This window comes from Dicentrarchus labrax, unplaced genomic scaffold, assembly GCF_905237075.1.
Source record: "Dicentrarchus labrax unplaced genomic scaffold, dlabrax2021, whole genome shotgun sequence".
Taxonomy (NCBI): Eukaryota; Metazoa; Chordata; class Actinopteri; family Moronidae; genus Dicentrarchus; species Dicentrarchus labrax.
In genome coordinates, this window is record NW_026136709.1 from 4350365 (window position 1) to 4375121 (window position 24757).

Here is a 24757-nt window from a genome sequence, read left to right on the forward strand (position 1 = left end):
GGACTGTCTCTAAAGCATCTTATCTTCATTTGGAAATGTATCTGAACAGCATGACTTGGATCTGAGATATCTCACTTTTTGTATTAAAAATCTATTAAATTAAATCTACTGCAAATGTGTAACAAATGATTAATATGAAATGCATCAACAGTTGAGAAATGCTTCCATGTAAGTCATCTCCAGTCTTGTGTCTGTGTGTATAAGCATCAGATAAGAAACGAGAAAATTTGCAGTGGCAGTTAATATGTGTAAGTGTGTGTGAGAGCGGCCACACATTATCAAAGACTGATTGCTGCAGCGACTAAATCCGCCAGACGTGATGTCCGCGTGAGTGCGGCGCTGGGAGGGGAATATGAGCTGGGGGGATGTTCTCTGTCGTATGTGGCTACATCCAATTAACTAACGCAATCAGCCATGTTGATGAATGGATTAGCACATAATTGCTTCAGAGGTGGGTTCCTTGATTGAATTATTCATGATGGGCAAAGACAAACGTATGTTTCACTAAAATTAGAGTGTATGTGCGTGTGTGAATCTGTGTAAATGTATGTATGTCAGTGTGTGTCAGCCCAGCGTTAATGGAAAGTGACTGAAAAATGGTATTAAGAGAAGAAGAGACAAGACATGAAGGCGTGTTACAGCCACATCCTGAGCTGCCTTCTTTGGGGCAGAAACTGTTTGCATTACACTATCAGTGATCTTACAGCAGGTATTTTTCATGGGTGCTTTCCAAAAATCTTGAGCCCGGTGGGCATGGTAGCCATTCCATTTCAGTTTGGGACATAGAACAGCGCATGCTGCCGATGTCAGCTGACCTAAAAGATGGCTTAGCAGCTGTACCCAAAGCACAGTAAACTAGAAGAGAGCCCTGAGTAGAGTTGTGGCACAGGCTGTGTGGAGACAAACCTCAGACACTTCTGAACCAAGTATTTTCAAAGTGAAAATATGTTTATTATTAGTATTAATATGTATAGTATGTTGTCCATAGAGGAATCAAGATTGCAGACTGAAGCAGCTGTTGAATCACATGTTGCCCCACCTGGCTTTTAGAGGAGTGAGGAGTTAGCAGTCAATCGTGGGATACAATAGTCAATAAACCACAGAGGCTTTTGAGCATACAGTCATAAATGTGCTCAAAAAAATATTAGGTCGATGGGTCCAGTAGTATGCAAGATTATCTGTGGACAGATACACACTTTGACATACGACCAACCCTATGATCCCCCCAGGCTTACACCTGACGGAGATAACAAGAGACCAGTAAGCACGTGCTGTATATTTTACACAACTTGTCATTGCTGAATTCAAATGGAGATGGAGAATGATTGTTGCATGGGTCGCAACCTAACTTACCAAGTATTACAACAGCATCCGTTTTCCACCAAGAAAAGCCTTCAGTGCCGTTCTTTGCGCTTCTTTCAGTTAACTCTCCAGTTCTAATATAACTGATGCTAGCAGCATCTACGCTAACCTCTTCTCGCCATTGTTGTTTTTGTCACGTTTCACGCACATCGTCACAGATGGACCTGATGCCTCTTGTGCCACGTGCACACTCCATTTCAGCAGGTTTCAGCACCATCACTGACACATAATGAGCAGGACACTGACATGACCAAAATCAACACAGCCCATTTTGAACACCTGCTGTGACATCACTGATTGGGGTCGGGCCCTAATTAAACAGAGCAGGGTCCCGTTCTTCTTAAATGGATGACTGAACTTGGTTAAACTGTTGATATGACACAGGATGGATTTTGTTTAATGTTTAATGTTTAATAGGAGTTGAGAACAAATTCTTGGTAAATTGTTGAAGTGAGATTGACAGAGCGTTTGGTAGGTTTCATTGTGTACCAATAACATGTTAAAGGTGGTTCCTCAGCTTTAACATCAGTCACAGTGCCATGTTGACACATGAGTTCAGTTATATGAGTTCTGACCATAGTTTTGAATCCTTTGTCATGCTGCTGAAATTTCAAAATAAGTGCACTGCTATCACTTCATCTAAGGTTAATAAATCAAACCTGCATTTGAGGAACCAAGTCAGCTGCATGAGAACTACAAGCAGGGCACAAAATAAGCAACAGCCACCAGCCAGATGTTGATAAAATATGCAAGTGGGTGGTAGATCTGCTTCACTCACCAGCCAAAAAACTATTGGAATTTGAGTGGCTGTTAAAATTTGAACATTCACTAACCATTTTGCAGCCCGATTCTAAGGATCTTGTTTTATGGCTCACATGACAAAGCAGTTTTCTGTTATTTGGCCTTTTAAATAGTGCTTCCTCTTATATTTCACTGTCAGAAAATGCAATTATTCATGTGAGAAAAGTTGTAAAATACATTCTGCAATAGCTTCTGGGTATGTATATTTTCTAATTACATTCCCTGTTTTCTTGCCATTCCTCTGTGATTGCAGGGGGCCTGGAGTGTATAACATGCGTTATGTGCAACATTTTCACATTTATTTAAATGCTGGGTTCTCACACTGACATGAGAGATGCACATGCAAATGCACTCGGCCACATTCATTATCCCCCACCTTGGCAGCTGGTGCATTCGCAGCTGTGTATGACGGGCAGGACGACCGGCTCGTTCTCTCCGCTCTCACACTGCAGGCTGAGGAATCGGACTGGGTTGTTAGGGTCCAAACGGTAACTACAGCACTCGCAAACTGACTGGAGGTAGGGCTCCTGTAGAGGAGAGATAATGAAATGATGAAAGAGGATGAGTGAAGCAAAAAGAGGAGAAGAGGTGAAAGAAGAGCCAGAGGGATAAGTGGAGTGAGCCAATTAGGAAATTGGAATATGATGAGGAGAGGGTGATGGGTGTCGAGGAGATGGAGGAGAGAATTTCCGAAGAGAGGGGAGAGGGGAGAAGAGGATAGTTGAGAAGAGAGAGATGACGTGTGAAAGGAAATATTATGGGTCAAGGAAGTGAGGGAAAAAGGAGGTTAAGTTTAAAGGAGGTGAAAAGGCAGGAGGAGAGAGGAGGCAGTGGGAGAAATTAGAACCTCTTAACGTGAGACAGTATGGACGAGAGTACAGAACATTTATATACTATACTTTATCATTTCCTGTGGTGCATCTGAAACACTAGTGTAAAGCTTCACTCAGAATATATTCTATTTTAACAACGAATCCAATCAAGATGTGCTATGTGAAAGGGGTCGCTAACACTGATGAAACCACAGAGGATTACTATCAAACTATGCAGCTCCACACAGCTATTCAGCCTTTTAGCTGTCTTCATTTTCAAGCAAACTCCACTCTCATGAATCTCATTTCAGGTGGCTGTAGCACACAAGCTCTGATAAGCCCACAGTACACTGCCCCTAACCAATCGGAAGACATTTTCACCATATAAAGTTATGGCAAAAGTGTTAGCTTAAGGTTGATTATTTACACATTCGGCAGACACAGAGCAACGTTAGAGGCCAATATTCCCTCCTTTTCTAGCTCTGGTTTGGTCTCTACCGACTCCTGAGGGTAGTGTCTGGTTCTTCAGCTGATCCACTATGTTCACCAGCTCGCTGCTAACTTTGTCTGTCTGCCTTTTGGCACTGGGCAGATAGCCTACAGTGGGTTTATCAGAACTTTTACACTAAAGTCAGCTGCAGCTGAACACAATGCTGCTGTGAACCAAAACGTTAAAGTGGTGGATTATATAATTATATGAACAATATTATTATTTTTAAAAAAAATTATAATAATAATACCTTTTACTTACTTACATAGAGTGCCTAACTTGACAAATTACATTAGTAAAAATAAGAATATAGAACACAATAAAACACAATACAAGCACACATTTATGGACTGGGTAATTCAGCATTTTTTGTATCTGCTGAAATACAAAAACCCAGCCTTGGTGTTTTGCATGACAGAAGGCAGCTCCTTGGAAGTACTCATGTGTCCAATTAGTGGAGGCGAAGAGGAGGAGAGATAGTGGAAAAGCACAATGGATGGTAGCAGAGAATGATAGATAATAGGGGGAGAAGGAGGTGATGGGAGGGAGGGAGTCCAGGATCAAAAACTCAAAAGCACCTTCAACTTCTAAGTAGCAGTTATTAGTGCTTCACACACTTCCAAGTCCACAGTGTGTGTGTGTGCATATGAGTGTGTACTTCAGCTGGTGGTGTGAAAGAGCATGTGATTCCTGTGAATGCATTCCTTCTTCTTCCAGTCCTGCTGATCAATGAAAAGGGAACTTCTCTGTGCTGCCTAGTCACCGGTTACCATCCCTGGTTGCCACGGTAACAGGAGGTAATGACACATTTGGCTGAGCTGATGTTTATTTTTACTAATCTGACTGACTCTATTTTTACAGTGGAGATGTATGGATGCCAAGAAGGAACCAACACCATGGTGATGAAGTGATGAGCTCGCTGTGTTGCAAGATAAATAAAAAAAGACAACAAGTGAGCAAAGAATCTCTAACAGACTTTACATGTGACCCCTGCACAAGACTCCTATTCAAAACACCTATATTTAGATCTCTGGTGATTCAACTACTGAATTATGTATTTCGGGTTACCTTTCTCCATGTCATCTGTGTGAACTGTGCATACAACGGTCAAAAGTCACTGTTAGCTGTACCCTGTTTATCTATAAAAGACAGAGATGAAAGCAAGTGTGGGACAAGATGAAAGGGGTCACATGTTTGACTTCATTTGATTTAGTAAAAATCCTGTTGATGCCAGGTCCTGCTTCAGGAAGGAAAACGGATGGGCAATTTGGCTGCACAGTGATAGCTAAGGCAACAATCCTGATTATTTTCTTGCATATTGTGAACAATAACTGTTAACTGTGACTTTGTTAGGATTTGAAGGCACTTAGTGTACACATGTTTATGATTTAAGCCTGGCAGACATGCCTAATGAAATGAGCATTGCAGAAAGTCCCAACTGCAGGATCTGAAATTGCACTAAATAATTAAACACAACTGACCGTGCAACCCTGATGGGCAAACAAATACAACAAACAGCTTTATTCTGTTCCAGTTCTGGCCCCTTTGTGTCTCTGTTGCTGACTGTATTGATCATTATTATGTTACCAGTTGTCACTCATGTTGGGGTCATTGCTCGTCAATAATGCCTCATGGTCAGATAGTAATATCTTTTGTGTGTGTGTGTTGATGTATCTTTTCCGTACCTCCAGGATGACATCAGTCCTGGACAGACAGCGTCCCCTGCAGAAGCTGACCTCCACGTTGTCAAGCCGACAGTCTCCCTTGGTGATGTTCCTGACCTGCACATAGCGACGGCACTCCAGCTCGGGCTCGCCTGACGGACAACACACGGAGGAGGAGGAGGAGGAGGGAGGAAAAGGGGCAGTATGAGATAAGACAGAGTATGTGGGGAATACACAGTGCAAGTAAAAGGAGATGATTAAGTATTTTTTTGTATTTGCATTAAAAATGAGGAGGAAAAAGAGAAAGGAAGAGACAGCCAGAGAGTTCCTTCCAGAGAGCACAGTGACATTGCCATGCTCCCTCGCAGCATGTGACATTTCCTCCACTGGGAGGAAGATTAAGGTCCCAATGTAGGTTAAGTAATGTAATCTCTCACTAATTGGGGACTGCAGCACTTGGTTTTTAGCCTCATATAAAATTAACTAAAGAACATTCAAATCCAATGAATGTATGTTTATAATGTAAATGTGTTTTTCTTCTGTCCTGCTGTATGTTGTACTAACCTGGGAACTGCTTTCTGCAGACTGGACAGCAGCTGCCTGGTTCCTCCACCTTGACCTCCCCCTGAGAGAGATAACACAAGTTGTCTATTTATCATTGTTTTGATCAGAACAGACTGGTGAACAAAAAAAATCCAAAATAATCTACAGCACCCTGTCAACACTCACAATCAATTCATGGACAGTCACGTATGTTTGGGCACAACATCCTTTGTCATACATTTCATTAAATATGTGACAGTGACTGATTGTATATACAGTACACATTCTTCAAAAGGAAAACAACCAAAAAAGAGAAAAAGCAATCAATTTTTCCAAAAGAGGAAAATACAAAACACACACCTTAGAATTGGCAGTGAAAAACTAAGGTCAACCCAGGTGACGCAGTGCCACTTGGATAACATACTGAGTACAAGTTTAAAAATGATGAGCAACTCCAAACAAACCATAAATCATTTAGAAAAAATAAAAAATACAGAAATAGCATTACATTTCTAAAGAAAGGGAACCAAAAAAATGTAAACCATCTAGAAAATGGGGTCAAGTAGGTCTACAATAGTGGAGTACAGCCATGCTAGCAGCTCTGTAAGTCTGTACTCAGACACAGCACTGCTTTGAGCTAAATGTTAATGTCAGCATGCTAACATGCTTGCAATGGCAACATTCTGATGTTCAGATATGTTTACCATGTTTACTAGCTTAGTTTAGCATGCAAACATTTGCTAATCTGCAATAAACACTAAGTTCAGCTGAGGCTGATGGGAACGTCATTAGTGTTATAGGTATATGGTGATAAATTAAAGTATTGGACAAATTTGACATTATGGTGGTGCTAGATCAATTATTACAATTCAGCTTGGGCGGAACATGGATGTACCAAATTCCATGGTGATTCATCCAGTCTTTGAGACATTTACTAAAAAAGAAAAATGTAAACCTCAGGTTGGTCCAAGAGAAAAAGAAGATGATCACCAAAGTCACTAGGATTCATCCTCTGAGGACTATGGATGACAATGTAGAGGAGAGGAGAGGCAGAGAGACAGGATGTCAGACCAGCTGAAACGATGGGAACAGCAACAGAAATTAAAAAAGGCAAAAAGTGAGACACAAAGACCAGAAATAGCGAGAGCAAGACAGTGACGTAAGGACACAAAGGACGTAGACGGAGAGAGATCCAGAACAGTCCAGAGAAAAGCAGGGTGTCCCGTGGTGTCCCTGTCTTAGAATAGCTACTGTTAGCATGCAGAGTCACACATTCACTCACACACAGTCTGACAGCAGGCTTCAGCACCAACACCAGCCCCAGCTCACCATTGAAACTTTACCCAACTGTACCATTTCTTTCTCTCACACACACACACACACACACACACACACACACACACACACACACACACACACACACACACACACACACACACACACACACACACACACACACAGACACACACACACACACACACACACACACACACACACACACACACACACACAGAGACCTTGCTGTTCACCCCAAAGACTTCTCCTCCCACTCTGCACTGCCGCCAGCCTTCCCTCAGGGATGGAGGGAGCCCACTCACTTAAAGGGTGGGAGGTCACAAAGAGGACCATTTGAAGTCCTTTAAGTTAAGAGTCTGTATGTGTGTGTGTGTGTGTGTGTGATGCAGCATACAGTGGAAATTGTGTGATATGTGGGTTCCTGGTTATTTCAAAGGAAGGGCACTTGGCATTTAAAGCAAAGGGTAGTCAAATTTGTGTTGTCTACAGGCTGTGTGATAGAAATCAGAGTTCTTTTAATGTGTCTGGTACAGAAAAAAGAAACAAGAGCAGTCGGTGTTTGAGAGGATAGCTTTTATCCCCAGATATGATAACAAAGCCTTCAATACATAACCTTGGAAAGGGGCTCCCAGCAGAGCGGTAGAGGCATGTTAGGAGATTTCAATTTGAAAAAAGCTTAACTGTAAGCTGAGTGCTAAATAACAGTACATACACTGACAGTAACCAATTCTCAGGCAGTCAGGAGAGGGAACACAGTGCATTAAATGACCTTTTCATATTGGCCACTGGGTAAGGAGGAGTGCTTTCACTGAGGCATAACTTAGTGCAGACAGGGGAGGTGAGGGATTTGCAAGCAGAAATAGTTACACAACTCCGAGCCCCCTCCAGAGACACAGTGCACCGGCGTAAAGACCTGGGTACACCACAGGTGGAGCACTCACTAGACTGTCTAGTTTGTGGAGCTCACTGTGTAATCAACCTCTCCTTTAAGTTCTGGATGTCAGCAGAATGTATTTTTACCCTGGCCTTTATACAGCTCTGGAGTGCTAAACATAGAAATTTAGCTTACTGTGTCAAGGATGAGACTGACTTTTTTTACTGTGACTTTTTCTCAACTTTTGAGGTTTTTGTTACCTTAGAATGAGCCGTCTCTACAGTAGCCCAGAACGGACAAACCAAATACTGACTCCAGCTTAGTTGGAGCTTTCAGTTGGTTGTAATCTGAAATTTCACCGCAAGATGCAATTAAATCCTACACACTGGTCCTTTAAAAGGTTTTATTCACTTTTATTTACACAGGTTTTCTCACTTATCTCCAGTGGTTCTAACTTATCTCCAGTGGTATGTAGTAATGCAGGTAATATTGGTTTATATGGTAAAGGTTTAAGATGAAGTTTCATCCCTTGTATGCTCTACAGAGCACAATGTTAACAGCTTTCATTACCTTAGCAACAGTGTGTTCTGTGGATTATCAAGAGTAACAGGGACATTTGTTTTGGAAAAAGATGTTGATAGTTCTATATTTAATTCTTCAATGCTGTGAGCATCACAAATTAAATTCTATTAACCTTAATTGTTTAAGGATGGTGACAGAAATCTCAGTGACATATGTCATGATGTGTAACAATAAAATGAAAACTATCTGTTAGATAGTGAAATTTGAGTGAACTGAACCTTCCAATATGACACGGAGTTGAAGCCAAAGAGAGAAGAAGCATTGCAAAGGGACATTTGGTAGAAAAAAGTTTCAAAAACAACAGGGCGCCTCAGTGGGATGCCACAAACAATGTTTATTTTAACACTGTCATACCCTTCTCTATTTTTATCCGAGGCAGGACTGGACAAAATCTGTATTTATGTGGTACCAAAAGTTCCACCTGTCTCAAGGACTAGAAAAATAAATTCATATTTTATACAGAGTTTTTTTTTTCTTCATCTGCTTCTAGTTGTACAGAACGCATGCATAATTGACACTCAGCTCACCATTCTCTTGCGAGATGACCAGCTGTTAGCCACTCACAGGCGCATGACTGAGCATTGTGAGACGAAGGCAGAATTATTTCTTTTCTGTGAAGGGGCTGTCACCAGCAATGACAAGCACGCGCTGGTACCCATAATCCCTCATGCATGACAACACAATAACGTAAACCATATGCAAAATGTTGCTGCAAAAATTGAACTGATGAATATTTTAAATCTACAGAAGATACCATACGTGATACATATGATTCTTGAATCTTAAAAATAAAAATGTAACTGGTGGATATGTTGCATTGGAATTAAACTCAATTATGCTTAATGAGGAAACCAGATTTCAGTGTCTTATGGGAGGTAGAGGGGCTTGGTTAAGGAAAGAGTGCAGGCTTGTGGGAGCTTCGGACAGTCAGGTATTGATCTGCTTCAGCCAGCGACTTTCAGAGAACATCCCACACACTCTGGAGGGAGCAGAGCTTTTTCTCCCTTGCTCAGAGTAATTGAGATGTTTGTAGGCAACAGAGACGCTGTGTGAACTGTACCACCCCGGGGTAGCAGTGACGGTTGAATAGACGACACGTTTGTCTGGGGAGACTGATCATGCCACTGCATGTGAACCTTCGACTGTGTTTATCTGTGTTTGGATGCAGTAGGTGCACACACCCCTGCTGAAGAGCAAATAAACAAACATAGTTTTTAGCGCCACACCTTTCTCAGAACCCACAGAAAATGGTAAAGTCTGGAGTTTGGTACTGTACTTTGTGCAGGCGTCCGCATACTTGTGTGGGATTAATTTGACCAGTGCAGGTCTGATAGTGTAGTGTAAATATCTGTGATTTTAGCTCATGTTTGATCCATCAGCATCCCACCAAGTGGGTTATGATTCTGCTATTAGTATTATCATTATTATTGTACATACACAGCTGTTGGCGCAGTTCACTAGGTCCACAAGATACAAGATAAATTTAAAGGCTACCGGGATAATTAGGCAGCACATTTTCTCTAATTAAATACTCTGATGAAACTTTCACCACCACCTTCACCTTTAAAAATGATCCAATTGAAAATTACACTTTGAACTGCCTCCAAGTCATAAACATTACTCTGTAATGAAGACTTGGAAGGAGACAATGCTTCGTATTAAGGGATTATATGTAAAAAGAGTTGGGAATAAAAAAATTGAAGCTAGCAAGCAAATGATCAACTTAAAGTTGGGCAAAATGATGATGAGATTTATCAGCTGCTAGAGATTTTGTTATACCGTTCCTACTGAGGTAGCTATCCCACCAATATCTCTCTAAAAGGCCTAGTACACGCCTTTTAACTGGATTTAGGATTAGCCTAAAACTTTCTCAAGTTTCTCAAGTGGTTTTCCAGAAAAATGACAACATGACGATGTACTATTGTAATATGAAATGACACACTGTGATTTTAGTCATAATATCCACTATCTTGGAAAGTGTTTGGAAAGATTAGAGTAATTGTGCTTCAATGTGATCAACAAACATCACAATCAGTAGAAAAAGTACAAATACACAATCAGACAGATGTCAGTTTAGCACTGAGTGTCTGTGTGTGTCTCACCTCATCACAGTGGAGTGGCAGACATCTTAACTGGCACAGTTTTTTCCCGTTGACACAACGACATGACAGGCAGCCTTCCTCCCACTCTGATCCTGCCTGGCTCAAACACACAAAAACACACACACAATAAGATTTATATTCACTCACTAGAGTTTTGAAATGCAGGTAATATGACAGCCTGTCTTTCCTTCATGCACACTTGCATCACTGTCTCAGTCAGTGCAGGTTTGATGCAAGTGCAAGTGGTCATAGCTCATGTTCTATTTCTTCAGTGAATCCACTAAAACTCTGGCTGCACTCTTGTGCATTATTTAGATTATGGAGGCCTGTTATGATGCTGTAATTATAACAACACATAATAAAGACTACAACATATATTTTATGTGTATGTTAGTTATGGGAATCATTAACAGTGCAACTCGTACAAAAGCACCCACTAGGGAGTGCCTTTGTGACTCACATTGAGCCATTTGCTGTAATAGTAATAATACTGAGGTAGTTGATTAGAAAACCATAGAGGGTCTTTATATGGACATTAGTTATAAACAGCTGAAAGACACAGAGAGAGAAACAAAGTAGACAGGAGAAAGAAAAAGACTGAAAGGGGCATATGAAGGGAGAGAAAGACGATGACTGAGGAAGAGGGGACAAAGAAAAAAGGGATGGAGAAAGTGAGTGCCTGAACTCAGATCCTGTAAAGAAAGCACAAGAGGGACTAATGACAGATAAAGCAGAGGTATGAGAGGATAAATAGAGAAACAAAGAGAGAATGAAAGAGAAAGGCCTGAAGAAGAAAGATCAAGAGGGCGTCTGTCCACTTGTCAGTGTATGATTAATTCTTATAATCCTATAATATCCCCTCCATCATAAATAATTCCTGGCAAGCTTGCCAAGTTGCGGTCCAAGTGCTGGCTTTCTACGACACGTCCTACATAATTGATGAGGCTGTGGGCTGAAGAGGCTTTGTGGTGTAATGTGGCCCCCGGGGCATGTCACTCATCTTCTAATAGGCCCTTCTTTATGAGTAAATAACACAATGGGAGTGAATGGGAGGAAACGTAAACACCACGCTAATGGTAAGGTTCAGTCAAACGCCACAATGAGGCAGGCACAATGGGTACAAGATGCCAGGTTAGCTGGGCATCAGATGTCTCTTTACTTTGAGTGAAAGCCAGAGTGTGTGTGTGTGTGTGTGTGTGTGTGTGTGTGTGTGTGCGTGCGTGCGCATACCTCCCGCAGGATGCCCTGGTCATGGCAGGGGCAGAGGGCAGGAATGACACACACACCCTCTGTGTTTCGGTAAAGCCCCTCCCGACACACACAGCCCTCGGCGGAGCGGCTGCAGTTGACGGGAGAGGAGTAAATGTCCTGGCAGCTCCTCTCGCACAGTGGGACATCCTCCGACACGCTCCTCTTCCATTGCTCCCCGACAGGACATGCTGAAGGAGAGAAGAGAAAATAGAAAGAGGAGGGAGGATGAGACAGGAGGATGGAATAAAGTAGAGTAAGGGTGGTATGGACAAACAATGAGGGCAGGTACAATATTAATCAGCATTTTTCCCACTGTTTCTCTCTCTTGCGGTCACACAGAAATTATATTAAAGCAAATAACAATTAACATCAATTGACCATTTTCTAAACCCCTCCCCCAACAGCGGCGGAAAGCATAACTAGGCACAGTGGGCCTGTCAAGCTTTGGATTTCTCTACATTCACAGGTGGGTGGGGCTGTGGTAAGAGTGCAGAATATTAAAAGACTAATTATACCCAGTTAGCTAATTCCTATTTTTTGGGGGTTACAGGTCATGTTAAAAAAAAAAGCCCTGACGTTTTCACATCCATTGGGTAATATTTGTTTGATACTGTGTAGAAGTCCTAACCTTGCTGAGCGTGATCACAAAATCACGACAAACCATCTGGCTCAGTCAGGTTAGGGAAATCCTGCACGCTGACAGAGTTTAGGCTAATGTTAGCAACTTTGTCCTGCTCTGTATTGGATTTGGGGAAGCTTGAAGTTCAGCAACCACAGGCAGCATTTTCTCTTGTAACGTTAAAGTGAAAACATACTGTTTGAAAATAAAAACAAGTATGTAGAGTAAGCTAAGCAGCCAAACAAGGGTATGTTAGAATGAAACAACGGATCCTATATTTGTCCTGATCATACTTATTAGAGAAGAACTGACTACACTGCAATACAAGAACAATGCAGTGTTCCTTTATGATGATCAATCTCCCCTCTTCTCACACACCACAGTCAGGGGCCATGCAGGTCGTGGTGCTGTGGTCAGGGCCCTCACATGGGGCCCCTCCATACTGGCTGGACAGCAGGATGATTCTGGTGGAGCTCTGTCGGCCTGTACCACAGCTTGCTGAGCACGGACTCCACGGGGACCAGCTGGACCACTCACAGTCCACTGCAGGAGGAGAGGATGGGAGAAGAATATAAACATAGGTCAGTGTTAGTTTACTTCATTTACCTGCAGCAGTAAATAAGAATATAGAATATATTTAGAAATAAATATAATAGAAAATATTTTTCATCTGAGCACTTTTCCTCAGCTAACCCAAATAAAACAACAATTGCGGGTATTATGCCCACATTGCTTTTTATTAAAGTCATCTGTTAACTGCGAGACCTACCAGAAATAATGCCGAGAGAGGCAACAGGAAGGCAATGTCAACATAAAAATGATGCACAGAATACTGTAGTTTTTTTATTGTGTACCTTTTTGGGCAAAGTATCACCAAAGACTGTTATATTTTAAGATTTGGTTTCATAGGCGTCATAGTGAAAATACAGCAATAGAACGAGAGATGGAACAAGAGAAATAAAGAAAGGGAGAGTGAAAAGAAAAAGGCAAGAAAAAGGACACAAAAACGAATCCCTTGTAAATTTGGGAAATACGGACTCAGATTCAGTATATTGTGATATATTGCTTTTTTTTTTAAAAGATCTAATTTTAGGAAAACTGTCAAAGTATGAAGAACACACCACCATATGCATACAATGTGAGTAACATCATAGTCCTCAGTTTACATTTACAACACTTTTATCTAACGGTTGGAGGTTTAAACACAAAAATCGATACAGTGTTTTGGAGAATCAATACAATATCACAAAACAAAATATTTTCATACTCAAGTGTATCAATATTTTCTTACACCCCTACAACTGCTATGCTGCTCACTCCAACAGCCAGAAGCATTGCCAGGGGACTACTGTTAACTTTGGCTGTCTGAGATGATTTTTGACGACTGACTGTCAGAAGTCAAGCCTGTTTTATTCTGTGTGTCATCACTAATTAGGGCATGAACTGCTCTCTCTGATCAGTGTTAATAAAAGATCATTGATCTTGTTCTTACTGGTTGGAAGTGCTGTCACTACCACAAACACATTCCAACAACAGTATTGTCTTTAAATGGAAGCTTATTTTCAACATTGTTGTTGCCAGAGAGGAGGATGAAAGACACTTCTGAACGATGACCGTTAAAAACTTAGGTCAAACCACAGATCTATACACACATTCCAGTCTCTAACGATGATACAAGGGGTTCCACTTTCTGACAATCTACTCCCCATTTTTAATTTTTTTTGCTCTTTCTCCCCCCACTAGTTCAAGATGGCATTGCGTGTTTATGAAACAAAAACCCAGTAATGGCCTTTGTAGGCTGTGATTGATGTGACTGTCGCTCAGTTATTTGAGCCAACTGTTACCGCAGCTGTTACTAACTATAGATAGGTTGACATATCTATCGTGGTCCTGACAGTTCAAAGAGTATTGTTGCTGGTGATTTCCTTGCTACAAGAGACAGGCCATATAAAGTGCATAAATGTGTTTCATAAGAACAGCTGTGACAGAGCATCACTCACCATCACAGAACTTGGAGGTACAGTTGAACGCTCCTCCTTGGCATACACTGGAGAAAGTTAGAAGAATCAGGTGAGGGACAAACAGTAAGGTTGATATTATTGAACAATGAGACACCAAAGCACTCATCATGTCCCCCAGCTGAGGCCATCAGACTATATTAAAATGAGTATCAAAACAACTGTGAGGGAGATGAAATGACTTACGGCATGTCTGCAGCATGCCAGACTATCTATTACAGCAGATATCATAATACCAAACCGGATTGTTGTTGATTGTAGAGTTCAGACAATGAAATTCAACTCTGCCAATACCCCACAACACTTTAAAAAAATCAACTCAAAAATGAATAGAGTAGCATTTTCAATTAAAAAATATCACTGTGAAAATGACTACAGTTATCTTCGTAGATTATAAATAAATCATACTTACCATAAATCCCTGTGCATATTACTGCAAAGACAGTTTTTTATTTCAATCGTTTAAATACACATGATGTTTTTACAGGACTTTGTTCTACTGTCAGACTTTGAGGATGCAGTTTTCATCCAATCTCCTTTTTTAACAATCTCCCCATAACCTTAACCCAGTAGTTTTAGTCTTAATACTTAATACTTTACTGAGATTAAAATCCCAAACATGGAACTTGAAATGTTTTCCACTGACTGAAAGAATTAGAGACTGACTATACTAAGGAATGTTTTAACAAATGATTGCAAAGTGACTTGTGTCTCTTCAGTTGACACATGTTGCATCTTTCATTCATAAAATGAAGCTAGACGAGATTAAGAATTATTATCTAAGAAAAAAAAAAAAAAAAAAAGAATATAGTTGCACACTGTACCCAAGATGTTATAAATAAAGACCCAGATAATAAGATCACTCAAATAAAGTGAGAAGAGTGTATTACTCTAGATTTTAAGTTTTGTTTAAGCTATTGTAAAAAGTACTGACGCAAATGATGCTGCATTCATTCCTTGAATGAAGTGATGGAAATCTAAATCAACTAATGTATTACAGCTCATACCTAAGAAATTATTAATAAGGTATATTATTGTCTGTTCATGTAGACATGCGATCTTCATTCAATAATAGAATTGGGTGACTGGCAGGACTTTTAAATTGATGAAATACAGCCACTGTTGCAATGCATCACAATGTTCTTTAGAAGGGCTGGATGAATGAACACATTAATGTACAGGAAACCAGTCCATTTTTTTAAATGAACCCACATCAATGAAAATGTCTCAATAACACAAACTGAAGTGCGTAAGTCAGATGCACTTTCAGTCCAAGTCAAGTTCACTGACCACACAGAGTCATACTCCTCATCCGCTCTGTTTGGTGTTACTTTTTTATGTTGTCCTCACCTTTATCTGCTTCCAGTAAGATACTTATATTATGGAGTTACTACTTGCAGCCTCTCTTCACAGGATTTTTTTTTTTTTTTTTTCTGCATGGACCATGTCATTCAGAAGATCCAGCCTCTGAGTATTACCATGTGTTGCAGAGGTGCTGAATGGCTGTTCCAGGAGGAAAAAATGCTTCTGTGATCTCCTCAGTGCTGACATTCCAGCTTCGGTAACCAGCCGGCAGGGACAACGGTGAACAAGGACAGTTGGCGTGGGACACACAGGAGCCTTCATGCAACACCTATGAAGGAAACAATGAGACAGGAAAGAATCAGATCTTATTAAGGGGTAAAATTAAATTCTATCCAACCACACACAAATTGAGGTGTCCAAACCTGTCCAGGAGGGCAAGCGCACCCAGGGGTGCAGGGTCCAGGTAAACACTGTGTGTGTGGCCACAGGTCCTCACAAGTATATGGACAGGAACCTGAACAGTCACTAAACACCTGCCCACTTGGACACTCTGCATCACACATAGACAAATGAACATACAATGGATTACATCATGTCTCGTACATATTTCAATACATAGACATATTTTCTTTCTCTGTACAATCTATGTCTTCAGAAAAGATAGACTCAGTCACATTTGAGATCACACTTTCGACTACACAACACTGTAAATAAACAAACAGAAGATACCATTATATGCCATAGTATAATCCAGGAATTATATTGCTTGGTAGAAATATAATACATAAATGTGCTAAATTTCCAACTTTCAGTGATGTGTTGGTTACCAGGCAGGCAGCTGTTGGTGTTGCAGATAGTATGCTGTTCAAGGGGTCCAACACAAACCATCCCACCAGGCTCTGGCTCTCTAAGTACTGTCTTGTTCCGCACTGATACACCGCCACCACAAGTGGCGCTGCACTCACTCCAGGGTGACCACTCGCTCAGCAAACATCCCACTGGAGAGAGAGAGAGAGAGAGAGAGAGAGAGAGAGAGAGAGAGAGAGAGAGAGAGAGAGAGAGAGAGAGAGAGAGAGAGAGAGAGAGAGAGAGGACACGGAATTGACAGATAAAAACATAAACATAAAACAGACTTTTTAAGACCCCACGGACACCGTGTATGATGTAAAAGATTTTGGGACATTCTCAGACCTGGACATGATGACATGTCACAACTCTCGGTTTCCATGGTGTCAGCACAGGAAGGGCCGCCTTCTGTGTCCTGGCATGGGCGTGTCCTTGTCCTCTGGCCATGCCCACAGGAGGCTGAGCAGGAGCTCCATGGGCTCCAGGGCTCATAAACCGGGCAGGGAAGCTTGGTGCACACCAGATCGCCATTCTCACACACACTGCAGATGGGGGGGTTGGAGAGGTGAGAAACATGCTTAATCTCATAGTGAGATTAGTGGAAAAGAAGTCTTTAATGAGAGAATAAATTTTCTACTAATATAACAGATCAACTTGAACAAACTTGTAATTTTGACTTTTCACATCTAAATATTTTACTGACAAAGCCGTTCTCACCACGTGTTACAGTCCACAGAAAGCTTCTCTTTAGGGATGAACTCCAGTGTCCCGTTCCCTGATGCGATACCGCAGCGACACTCTGTAACTGACACACAGTGGCCATCCTGCAACAGTTGTCCCTCTGGACACCGACAACCTATTAAAAAAATTTAAGAGAAAAGAACAATGTAAAATAACGATATGTTGCTGTCTGATACAGAAATTAGAGAGACCTTTAAGCTAATGTTCATAGTAGAAGTCTAAGATCACCTGGGTGGCAGGCTCCTTGGAGACACTGCACATGTTCCCATAAGTCAGTGCAGCTGCGAGGACATTGATTGGCACAGTTCTCTTGGTAGGTCCGCCCCCTATCCTCACAGCGCTCACCTAGGAAACAAAATAAATCAATCTTTTCCACTCCACAATTTGCTGATGGAGGTTTCTACTTTCCTTTCTGTTAACCTCCCTAATGTTTGTGGTGGTATGTAAATAAAGTATAGTGAGTTTTAAACAAAGGAAGAGTTGTACCTGGGCAGAGTCCTGTGTTGCAACTCTGGCTCTGTGTCTGTTGGCTCTTACAGTGGGGTCCTGGAGGAGAGGCCAAGGGCCATCTGTATCGCTGCCTGACTCCACCACTGCATGGCTCTGCACAGGCCGTCCAGGCGCTCCACACACTCCACTGACATAAATCTAGAAGGGTTAAATCATTATCATAACCACCATCAACTCTGTTCTCATCCTAATTATAATGACTGCAATTATCATAATGACTGCTGTAATAGCTGTAATTTCTGTTATCATCACCATCATCAACAATAACAAAAGCGTATTCATTGTTTATGGACATAATCATACTTGAGCTGGTGAGATGTTTGATTTATATTTAAGATTAGAGATTAGAGTTTGTTAATTATCTTGTTTGTTTATCCTCATGGAGCAGTTTTACATATCTGGACTATGATGAAGTACAAGCCTTAAAATATTTGACAGGCAAATCAAACCTAAGGTCCATTGGGCATGGTAGTAAATTAGAGCCATTCATATCCAAAGGGGAAGGGCCAGCGAAGATAGAGTTAAGTTCAAGATGAATTATTCATTGCACACATACAACGCCGAATCCAGTCAACCTCATGTTTCCCCACGGACACATGGCCATCAAACTATTCTTTTCTTCAAATCCTAATTCCATTTTCACTCCATTGGGGAATAATGAGAATAGGGCAGTGGGGATGCACAACACCATTTTTCACAGTAGATACTGATTGCAAGCTCTTAAACAGTCTACTGATGGTAACTATTAATCTGAACTGGCAGCAGTGAACTGACACACAATAAATACTGACTGAAACACCAATGAAAACCTAAGGATAGAGACCACTTTGTGTCAATTAGTATTTACACATCTAACTGAACAAACATTACATGAAGTTCTCCAAGGCTCCATTCTCTGGCCTCTTCTGTCCAACCTCTACAGCTATCTCCCCACTAGCTTAAGTTATGGAAAAAAAAAAAAAAAAACTTACCAGAATTATGTCAGTGACCCTCACATTTACATAACAATGTCACAACGACTACATTTAACAAATCAATGATTTAGTGGGCTTAAAGTTTCCTCCATATGTTGGTGTAGTCACTGTTACTCTTCCACATTAAGACAATTACAAATTCAGCATATTATCATCTTACAAATATATCAAGAATTAAATGACTTATGATTCAGCAGGATTTATTTATCTTTAATAGGCTCAAGTCCTGTAACTGAGTCTCTCTAAAAAGTCGATCAGGCTTCTCATTCCGAATACTGCTAAACCCCCATTTCTTCTGTTTTATTCCATTTTAGCTTATATTTATCCTATATCTTCCTGTATTGGCTTGTGTCTCGTATACAACTTGTCTTAATGCTTTTTATGTGTTATGTAAAGCAGTTGGAATTCCCTTGTTGTTGAAAAGAGCTACACAAAAAAATTTGCCTTGCATTGTATTAAGCCCATATTTTGGCATAAAAGTATTTCCCTCTCCTCCCCAGAGAAAGTCATGGCAGACTTATTCCATCACCACAGTCCCTCTCTGACCTAATCTGCGATTAATTTTTCCTATGGTGCCATGCTTGTCTAGCTCTGATTAGTTCATTGCGTTGTCTGCATACAATCTTATGGTGGGAGCAAAGTATCAAACTGCTGCAACATGCTGAGGGGAACTCGGGTGGAGCAAAACTGTCCCATTCATTACTTTCCCTCGCTGAGGAGTTCAAGGAGCAACTGGAGCTTGACAAGGCAGACTGAGGAACTGACTGCATTTCTGGACTAAGATAAAAGACTTAATTCAGAGTAAACCTGTTTGTGTCCTCTTGGACAAACACCATTACCTCTGCAGATGTTAACATGTGGACAGAGCCTCTCCTCCACCAGTGGTCCTGGACATTGGCTCTCCTTCTCCTCCTCTCTAGAGACTGGAAGACCAGATTCCAAGTCCAAACAGGCCCGGAAACGCTTCTGGATTGAGACCATGTTACTGCCATTGATAACTCCTGCTTGGAAGGTGCTGTGCTGCAGGAAGGCAGCGGGTACACAGGGAGAACATGGAGTCCACTCAGACCATTCGCTGAGGATGACTGAAAGAAAGGTAAGAAAAAACAGGGTATCAGGGAGATGGGATTATTCAACCAGGAGCTATTTACTTTACTCTCATAACTCTACTTTCTTACCTTCACACTCTCTCATGTCACACTGCAAAATGCCATCATGGCAAAGGCTGGAGGACAGAACAGTCAAATAGATGACAATAACAGTAAATATGTCAAACTGAGTAATAGATCACAGAGAAACAGACAGGCAGAGAGCAAACAAGAAGTGGATAAAAAAGAAATAGCAGAGAATGATTAAGATGCAGCACAGAGACACAAATACAGTGGTAGCCATGGTCAGAAGCGCCTCATACTGCATTCATCCTGTTTTAATGCAGTGCTTGGCACTGCAACAACACAATTAAAAACACAGTTGCTGTTACTGAGAGAGTCTCAGACTTTCTGTCTTGTAAAAGATGAGTATCAAGCTCCTCTGGTGTAACATGACTGATACAATAGATACAATAGTCTCCATGTGTTTTGAACATCCTAGGTCTTACCAGGTACTGCAGCCTATGGTGACCGTGGCCCCCTGAGGGACAGTGACAGGGGTGGGTGGTTGTCCTGAAGCTTGGTGCTGCAGATGGACGCAGCCACACTCCTCTGCAGGAACACAGCTACCGTTCTGCTGCAGCAGGCCCTGAGAGGGAAAACACACAATTCACAAAAAAGAATAGCATAATGGTGCAGTGGTAGTGTTTTTGTTTTGATTCATTTGACTTTAATATGGAGAGAAAAAAGATATGCAAATTAAACCCAACAGCTCTTTTTCCTTATCTACAATATAATGCATTTATGTTGGAGCTAGGGCTTGTTTTTACATTTAAAGCAGCTAAAATCTATATTTTTATAATAACAATATATCAAATAACAATGTGAAAGCAGTATCTAGTAGTGATGAACCTACACAGATTTATCAGCTGAATAGCAGCTCCCCTCAGTTTTACTGATCCATATAGTGAGTTTGAACTCATTGTTTTGTTGTCTGGCTGCAACTTCACTGTTTTGGTTCACTCTCACTGCTCTCATAATGTCATTTTTGGCTACAGCAGAGAGCTGTTTTCTGTAAAAAAAAAAGCTCTTATAGACCCACTGTACACCTGTTTCTGCTGCCCCCAAGTGGCCAAAGAAATCAATTATTGCAGGTCTAAGTATTCAATGAAGCATAAAACTAATCAATAGTTATTAAATGATTTATGGTAACTGCCGTGTCCTAGGCCTCTGGTGATCTGCTTTCTGTTTCATATTTCATTATCTTCCTTCCCTGCTGCTGTATGCGTGCATCATCAGTCTATCAGAGTGGATTTTTCTGGTTTTTGCAATAAATCAAAGTTGGTAGCTCCCAAACTGGGCCAAACAACATTATAAAATTGTCACATCAAAATGATGTATTAACAACAATATGCAGCACAGCATATTTCACTTTCTAAATTCATGCCAGTATATTTTTGCAGTGGTCTCATATAGATAACTGTCTAGTCTAGCAACATGCAACTATTTTTACATGCAGAACAATGTTGTCACATTTGTTTTTAAAATGTTGCTAATTGCAGAAACATTTTAAAGCTCCACAGTGCAATCGTAGAGTTAGTAATAACTGCTGCAGAACTGTAGCAGAACCTTCGGACCACACAGAATTTTATTTTTGATCGTTCTGTTCTCTCTACTTTAAGTGTATTCAGGTGTAGAATTAAGATCCAAATATAGAATGTGCATTGCCAGGTGTGTTTGCAACTATGATGTGAGGAACATGTCAACATATCACATAGATCAGCTTGCTTTGCATTACACTAATTGTCTAAAACAGTCTCATGTATGTCTTCAAAGAGCAGCAACCAACATCAGATCATTTTCAAATAGTGAACATTGAAGACAGGTTGGCTTTGTTGTGAGTAAAACAGTGTGTCAATGTGGATTTCAACAAAGCTGACCCTGTACACACTATAAAACAGACTAATGAAGTATTCACCTGTGGGCAGTAGCAGCCAGATGTACACTCCTTGACGCCTAAACACTGATCTCCATGGCCCTGCAGTGCACACTGCTTCTCACAGGGAGCACCGCATGCTGAGTACACAAATGGGGCTTCACAATCTATAAAAATAAAACAAAACATGAAGTAACAGTACCAAGAAGCACAAAATCACACACACACACACACACACACACACACACACACACACACACACACACACACACACACACACACACACACACACACACACACACACACACACACACACACACACACACACACACACACACACACACACACACACACACTTTCCTGGATGTCCATCTGCTTTTTTAAGGGTATGAAAAAAAGATTTAAGTGCACTTGAAGCAAAAGGGCAATGTCAGGGTCACAAATAATCCCTTTTATCCATACAGATTCAAACAGAATACTTTTTTTTTTACCATGGATGTTAACTCACCATCACATTGACTGAGACTGCATGTCCTGCTCTGCGTTTCAACAGGAGTGCACTGTTGACCCCTGGTGGCTGGGGAGAGAGCTACACGGTAGCGCTGCTGCCTCTGAGACACACAGGAGCACGGAGACCACACACTCCACTCCGACATGGGACAGCCTGCAGATGAAAACAAATCAAACAATCTGATGCTGCATGCAGGTTTATTCAAACACCTCATGTTATTTGTGATTCACTTAGAAGTAGTAGCACTTAAACAGTGTTGGTCCTGGTGAGTCCATTGCTAAGTTAACCAGTATGTAATGCATCTATTATTTATACCAAACATTGGGTTATCCTCTTTTACACTCAACAGTAGTACAGTTATAGCAGAAACAAAATTAAATTAGCAACCATGATGAGCTGACACTAACAATGACAAACAGTCCAATAATATCAAATTAATCATTAATTGATTTAATCATTAATCAACTGCCAAATTTAGCTCGGGTCAGAGCTGGAAAACATATTTATTGAATTATTGAATATCAATCCAAACTAAATGTAATCATCACAATCTTAAATAAATATATGATCTCTAACTCACTTAGATTGACTGAACAGTTATTGCATCATACCCACAATATAAACCAAACATTAAATAATGAATCAGGACAAACAAGTGAGCATACACAAGGAAATATTGTGCACTAATGTATTTAAAATGTAATCATTACATTTATTGTTACTGAGGTAAATATGAGAATGTATTGAGATACAGAACTTATTATTGCCTTAAAATACATTGGCAACATTCAAATAATAATTCATTTTAATTTGCTGTCTGCGACAAACACTGTTTTACACTCATAAATTATTGTCTCATTGTATTGCCTTAAGAGAAAAAGGGCGCACACACACAAAATGACCACAACCATAAGTAACATTTGTTGAGTCTTATCTGCATGTACCTGGACAGGGCCGTTTGTAACACAGCTGGGTCTCCTCTCTGTTCCTCTCAGCCTCGATCTCAGCGGGACACGCTGCATCTCCTCCCTCCTCACACACGCACACCCTGCGCCGGGACACAGAACCTGCGCCACAGCTTCGGGAACATGGTGACCATGGCGACCAGGGGCAAAGGTCATCTGTAGACAAGAGAGTCAATATGATCAGAGCAAATGTGAGCTGTATTTACTTACTTCATAATCTTGCTTTGTCTTCCAAGATTATACATACAGTTCATGCAGTATGAAATGAAATATAACTGGAATAGACAGATACTTAATACTAGATGGCTATGAATGAATGAATATAATCGTGGCATTTCTGAACAAACCCAGACAGGGAGGAGTGTGACAGTCCTGTGTTTCTCTCTCTGGCCCGCTGCAGTGAGACCCGTTGTTACGTGGAGGGGGGTTAATGCAGGCGTGGGTTCGAACCTGTGTGCCTCGACCACAGGTCACTGAGCAGTCAGACCACACTGACCATGGGGTCCAACCACCGTCCACTGGAAACAATACACAGGATTTGACACATTTGACACACATCAAAAGTAAGCCAGTACTGTAAGCTGAGTACATAGTTTAAAACATTAGTAAAAGTGCCTATGTTTTTCTACCACATTTAGGCTTACTTAATTTTGTCTTTAAAATAAATACAGTGACCCACCTCTGCAATCAATGTCTTGGCAATAATCTCCCTCTGGTGTGCATGTGCTAGGAGGAAAAACAAATTTGTGTTTGAAACACAAAGTGGAATCCTTTAAATTGTCTTTTCCTTTTCAGTGCAAACCCTTTTACGGCAACATATACTTTTCCTCTGTGTTTGTGTGCATCCATCTCACCATTGTTTACACTCGCCCTGTAGCCAGGTGTCTCCCACACTGAGCTCCTTGTCACCATGGAGACAAAGAGGTGGGCAGGGTCCTGGGTCGCAGGATTTATGCTGGACTTCCTCAAACTGGCAATCTGTTCCTTCAGTCTCTGGGATCCGAGACCTGACACACAACAGTGACACAAACAGTTTGTGTTTACTGGTTTACTGTATATTCTCAATAGAAAGAAATATATTTCTTTGAGAGGGTGGATATTACAGTTTTCAATTAATGAACAAAAGCTACAGCAATGTTATCATAAGCATAAACATGTATTTGTGAGTTTTCTTTCCACACCTGTATCTGGTTCTCTGGCCCTGCCCGCAGGAAACGCTGCACAACGCCCAACTGGACCAGGAGCTCCAAATGCAGGAGGCCTGGCAGCTGTGATTGGTGCAGAGCAGCTGTCCGTCAGAGCAGCTGCAGTTGTTACAGTTCACCTGATGCCAGCTGCCGGCTGCCCAAATCTGTCCCAGTGAGTCCACGCAGTCACACTGCCACAGCTGCACACACACCCCATCTTGCTGCAACTGGCCTGGGGACACAGACACACACACACAGTAGTTATTTAAACTTGTTAATG

General features: G+C 41.1%; 1 protein-coding gene across 1 annotated transcript in view; it reads right to left on the reverse strand.

Annotated features, from left to right (window-relative positions):
- sspo (SCO-spondin) overlaps nt 1–24757 on the reverse strand; it is a 74660-nt gene that overhangs the window by 636 nt on the left and 49267 nt on the right. Inside the window, exons 92-115 of the mRNA XM_051411541.1 lie at nt 24472–24709; nt 24145–24297; nt 23970–24016; nt 23638–23808; nt 23270–23446; nt 22323–22478; nt 21857–21981; nt 20388–20527; nt 19969–20015; nt 19630–19875; nt 17793–17954; nt 17535–17651; nt 17283–17421; nt 16911–17107; nt 16547–16717; nt 16142–16269; nt 15893–16047; nt 14397–14443; nt 12775–12939; nt 11757–11965; nt 10527–10622; nt 5694–5754; nt 5151–5281; nt 2540–2690 (exon numbers count right to left, since the gene is read on the reverse strand). Of these exons, the coding sequence (XP_051267501.1) occupies nt 2540–2690; nt 5151–5281; nt 5694–5754; nt 10527–10622; nt 11757–11965; nt 12775–12939; nt 14397–14443; nt 15893–16047; nt 16142–16269; nt 16547–16717; nt 16911–17107; nt 17283–17421; nt 17535–17651; nt 17793–17954; nt 19630–19875; nt 19969–20015; nt 20388–20527; nt 21857–21981; nt 22323–22478; nt 23270–23446; nt 23638–23808; nt 23970–24016; nt 24145–24297; nt 24472–24709 (3429 nt within the window). The remainder of the gene's footprint in view (nt 1–2539; nt 2691–5150; nt 5282–5693; nt 5755–10526; nt 10623–11756; nt 11966–12774; nt 12940–14396; nt 14444–15892; nt 16048–16141; nt 16270–16546; nt 16718–16910; nt 17108–17282; nt 17422–17534; nt 17652–17792; nt 17955–19629; nt 19876–19968; nt 20016–20387; nt 20528–21856; nt 21982–22322; nt 22479–23269; nt 23447–23637; nt 23809–23969; nt 24017–24144; nt 24298–24471; nt 24710–24757) is intronic.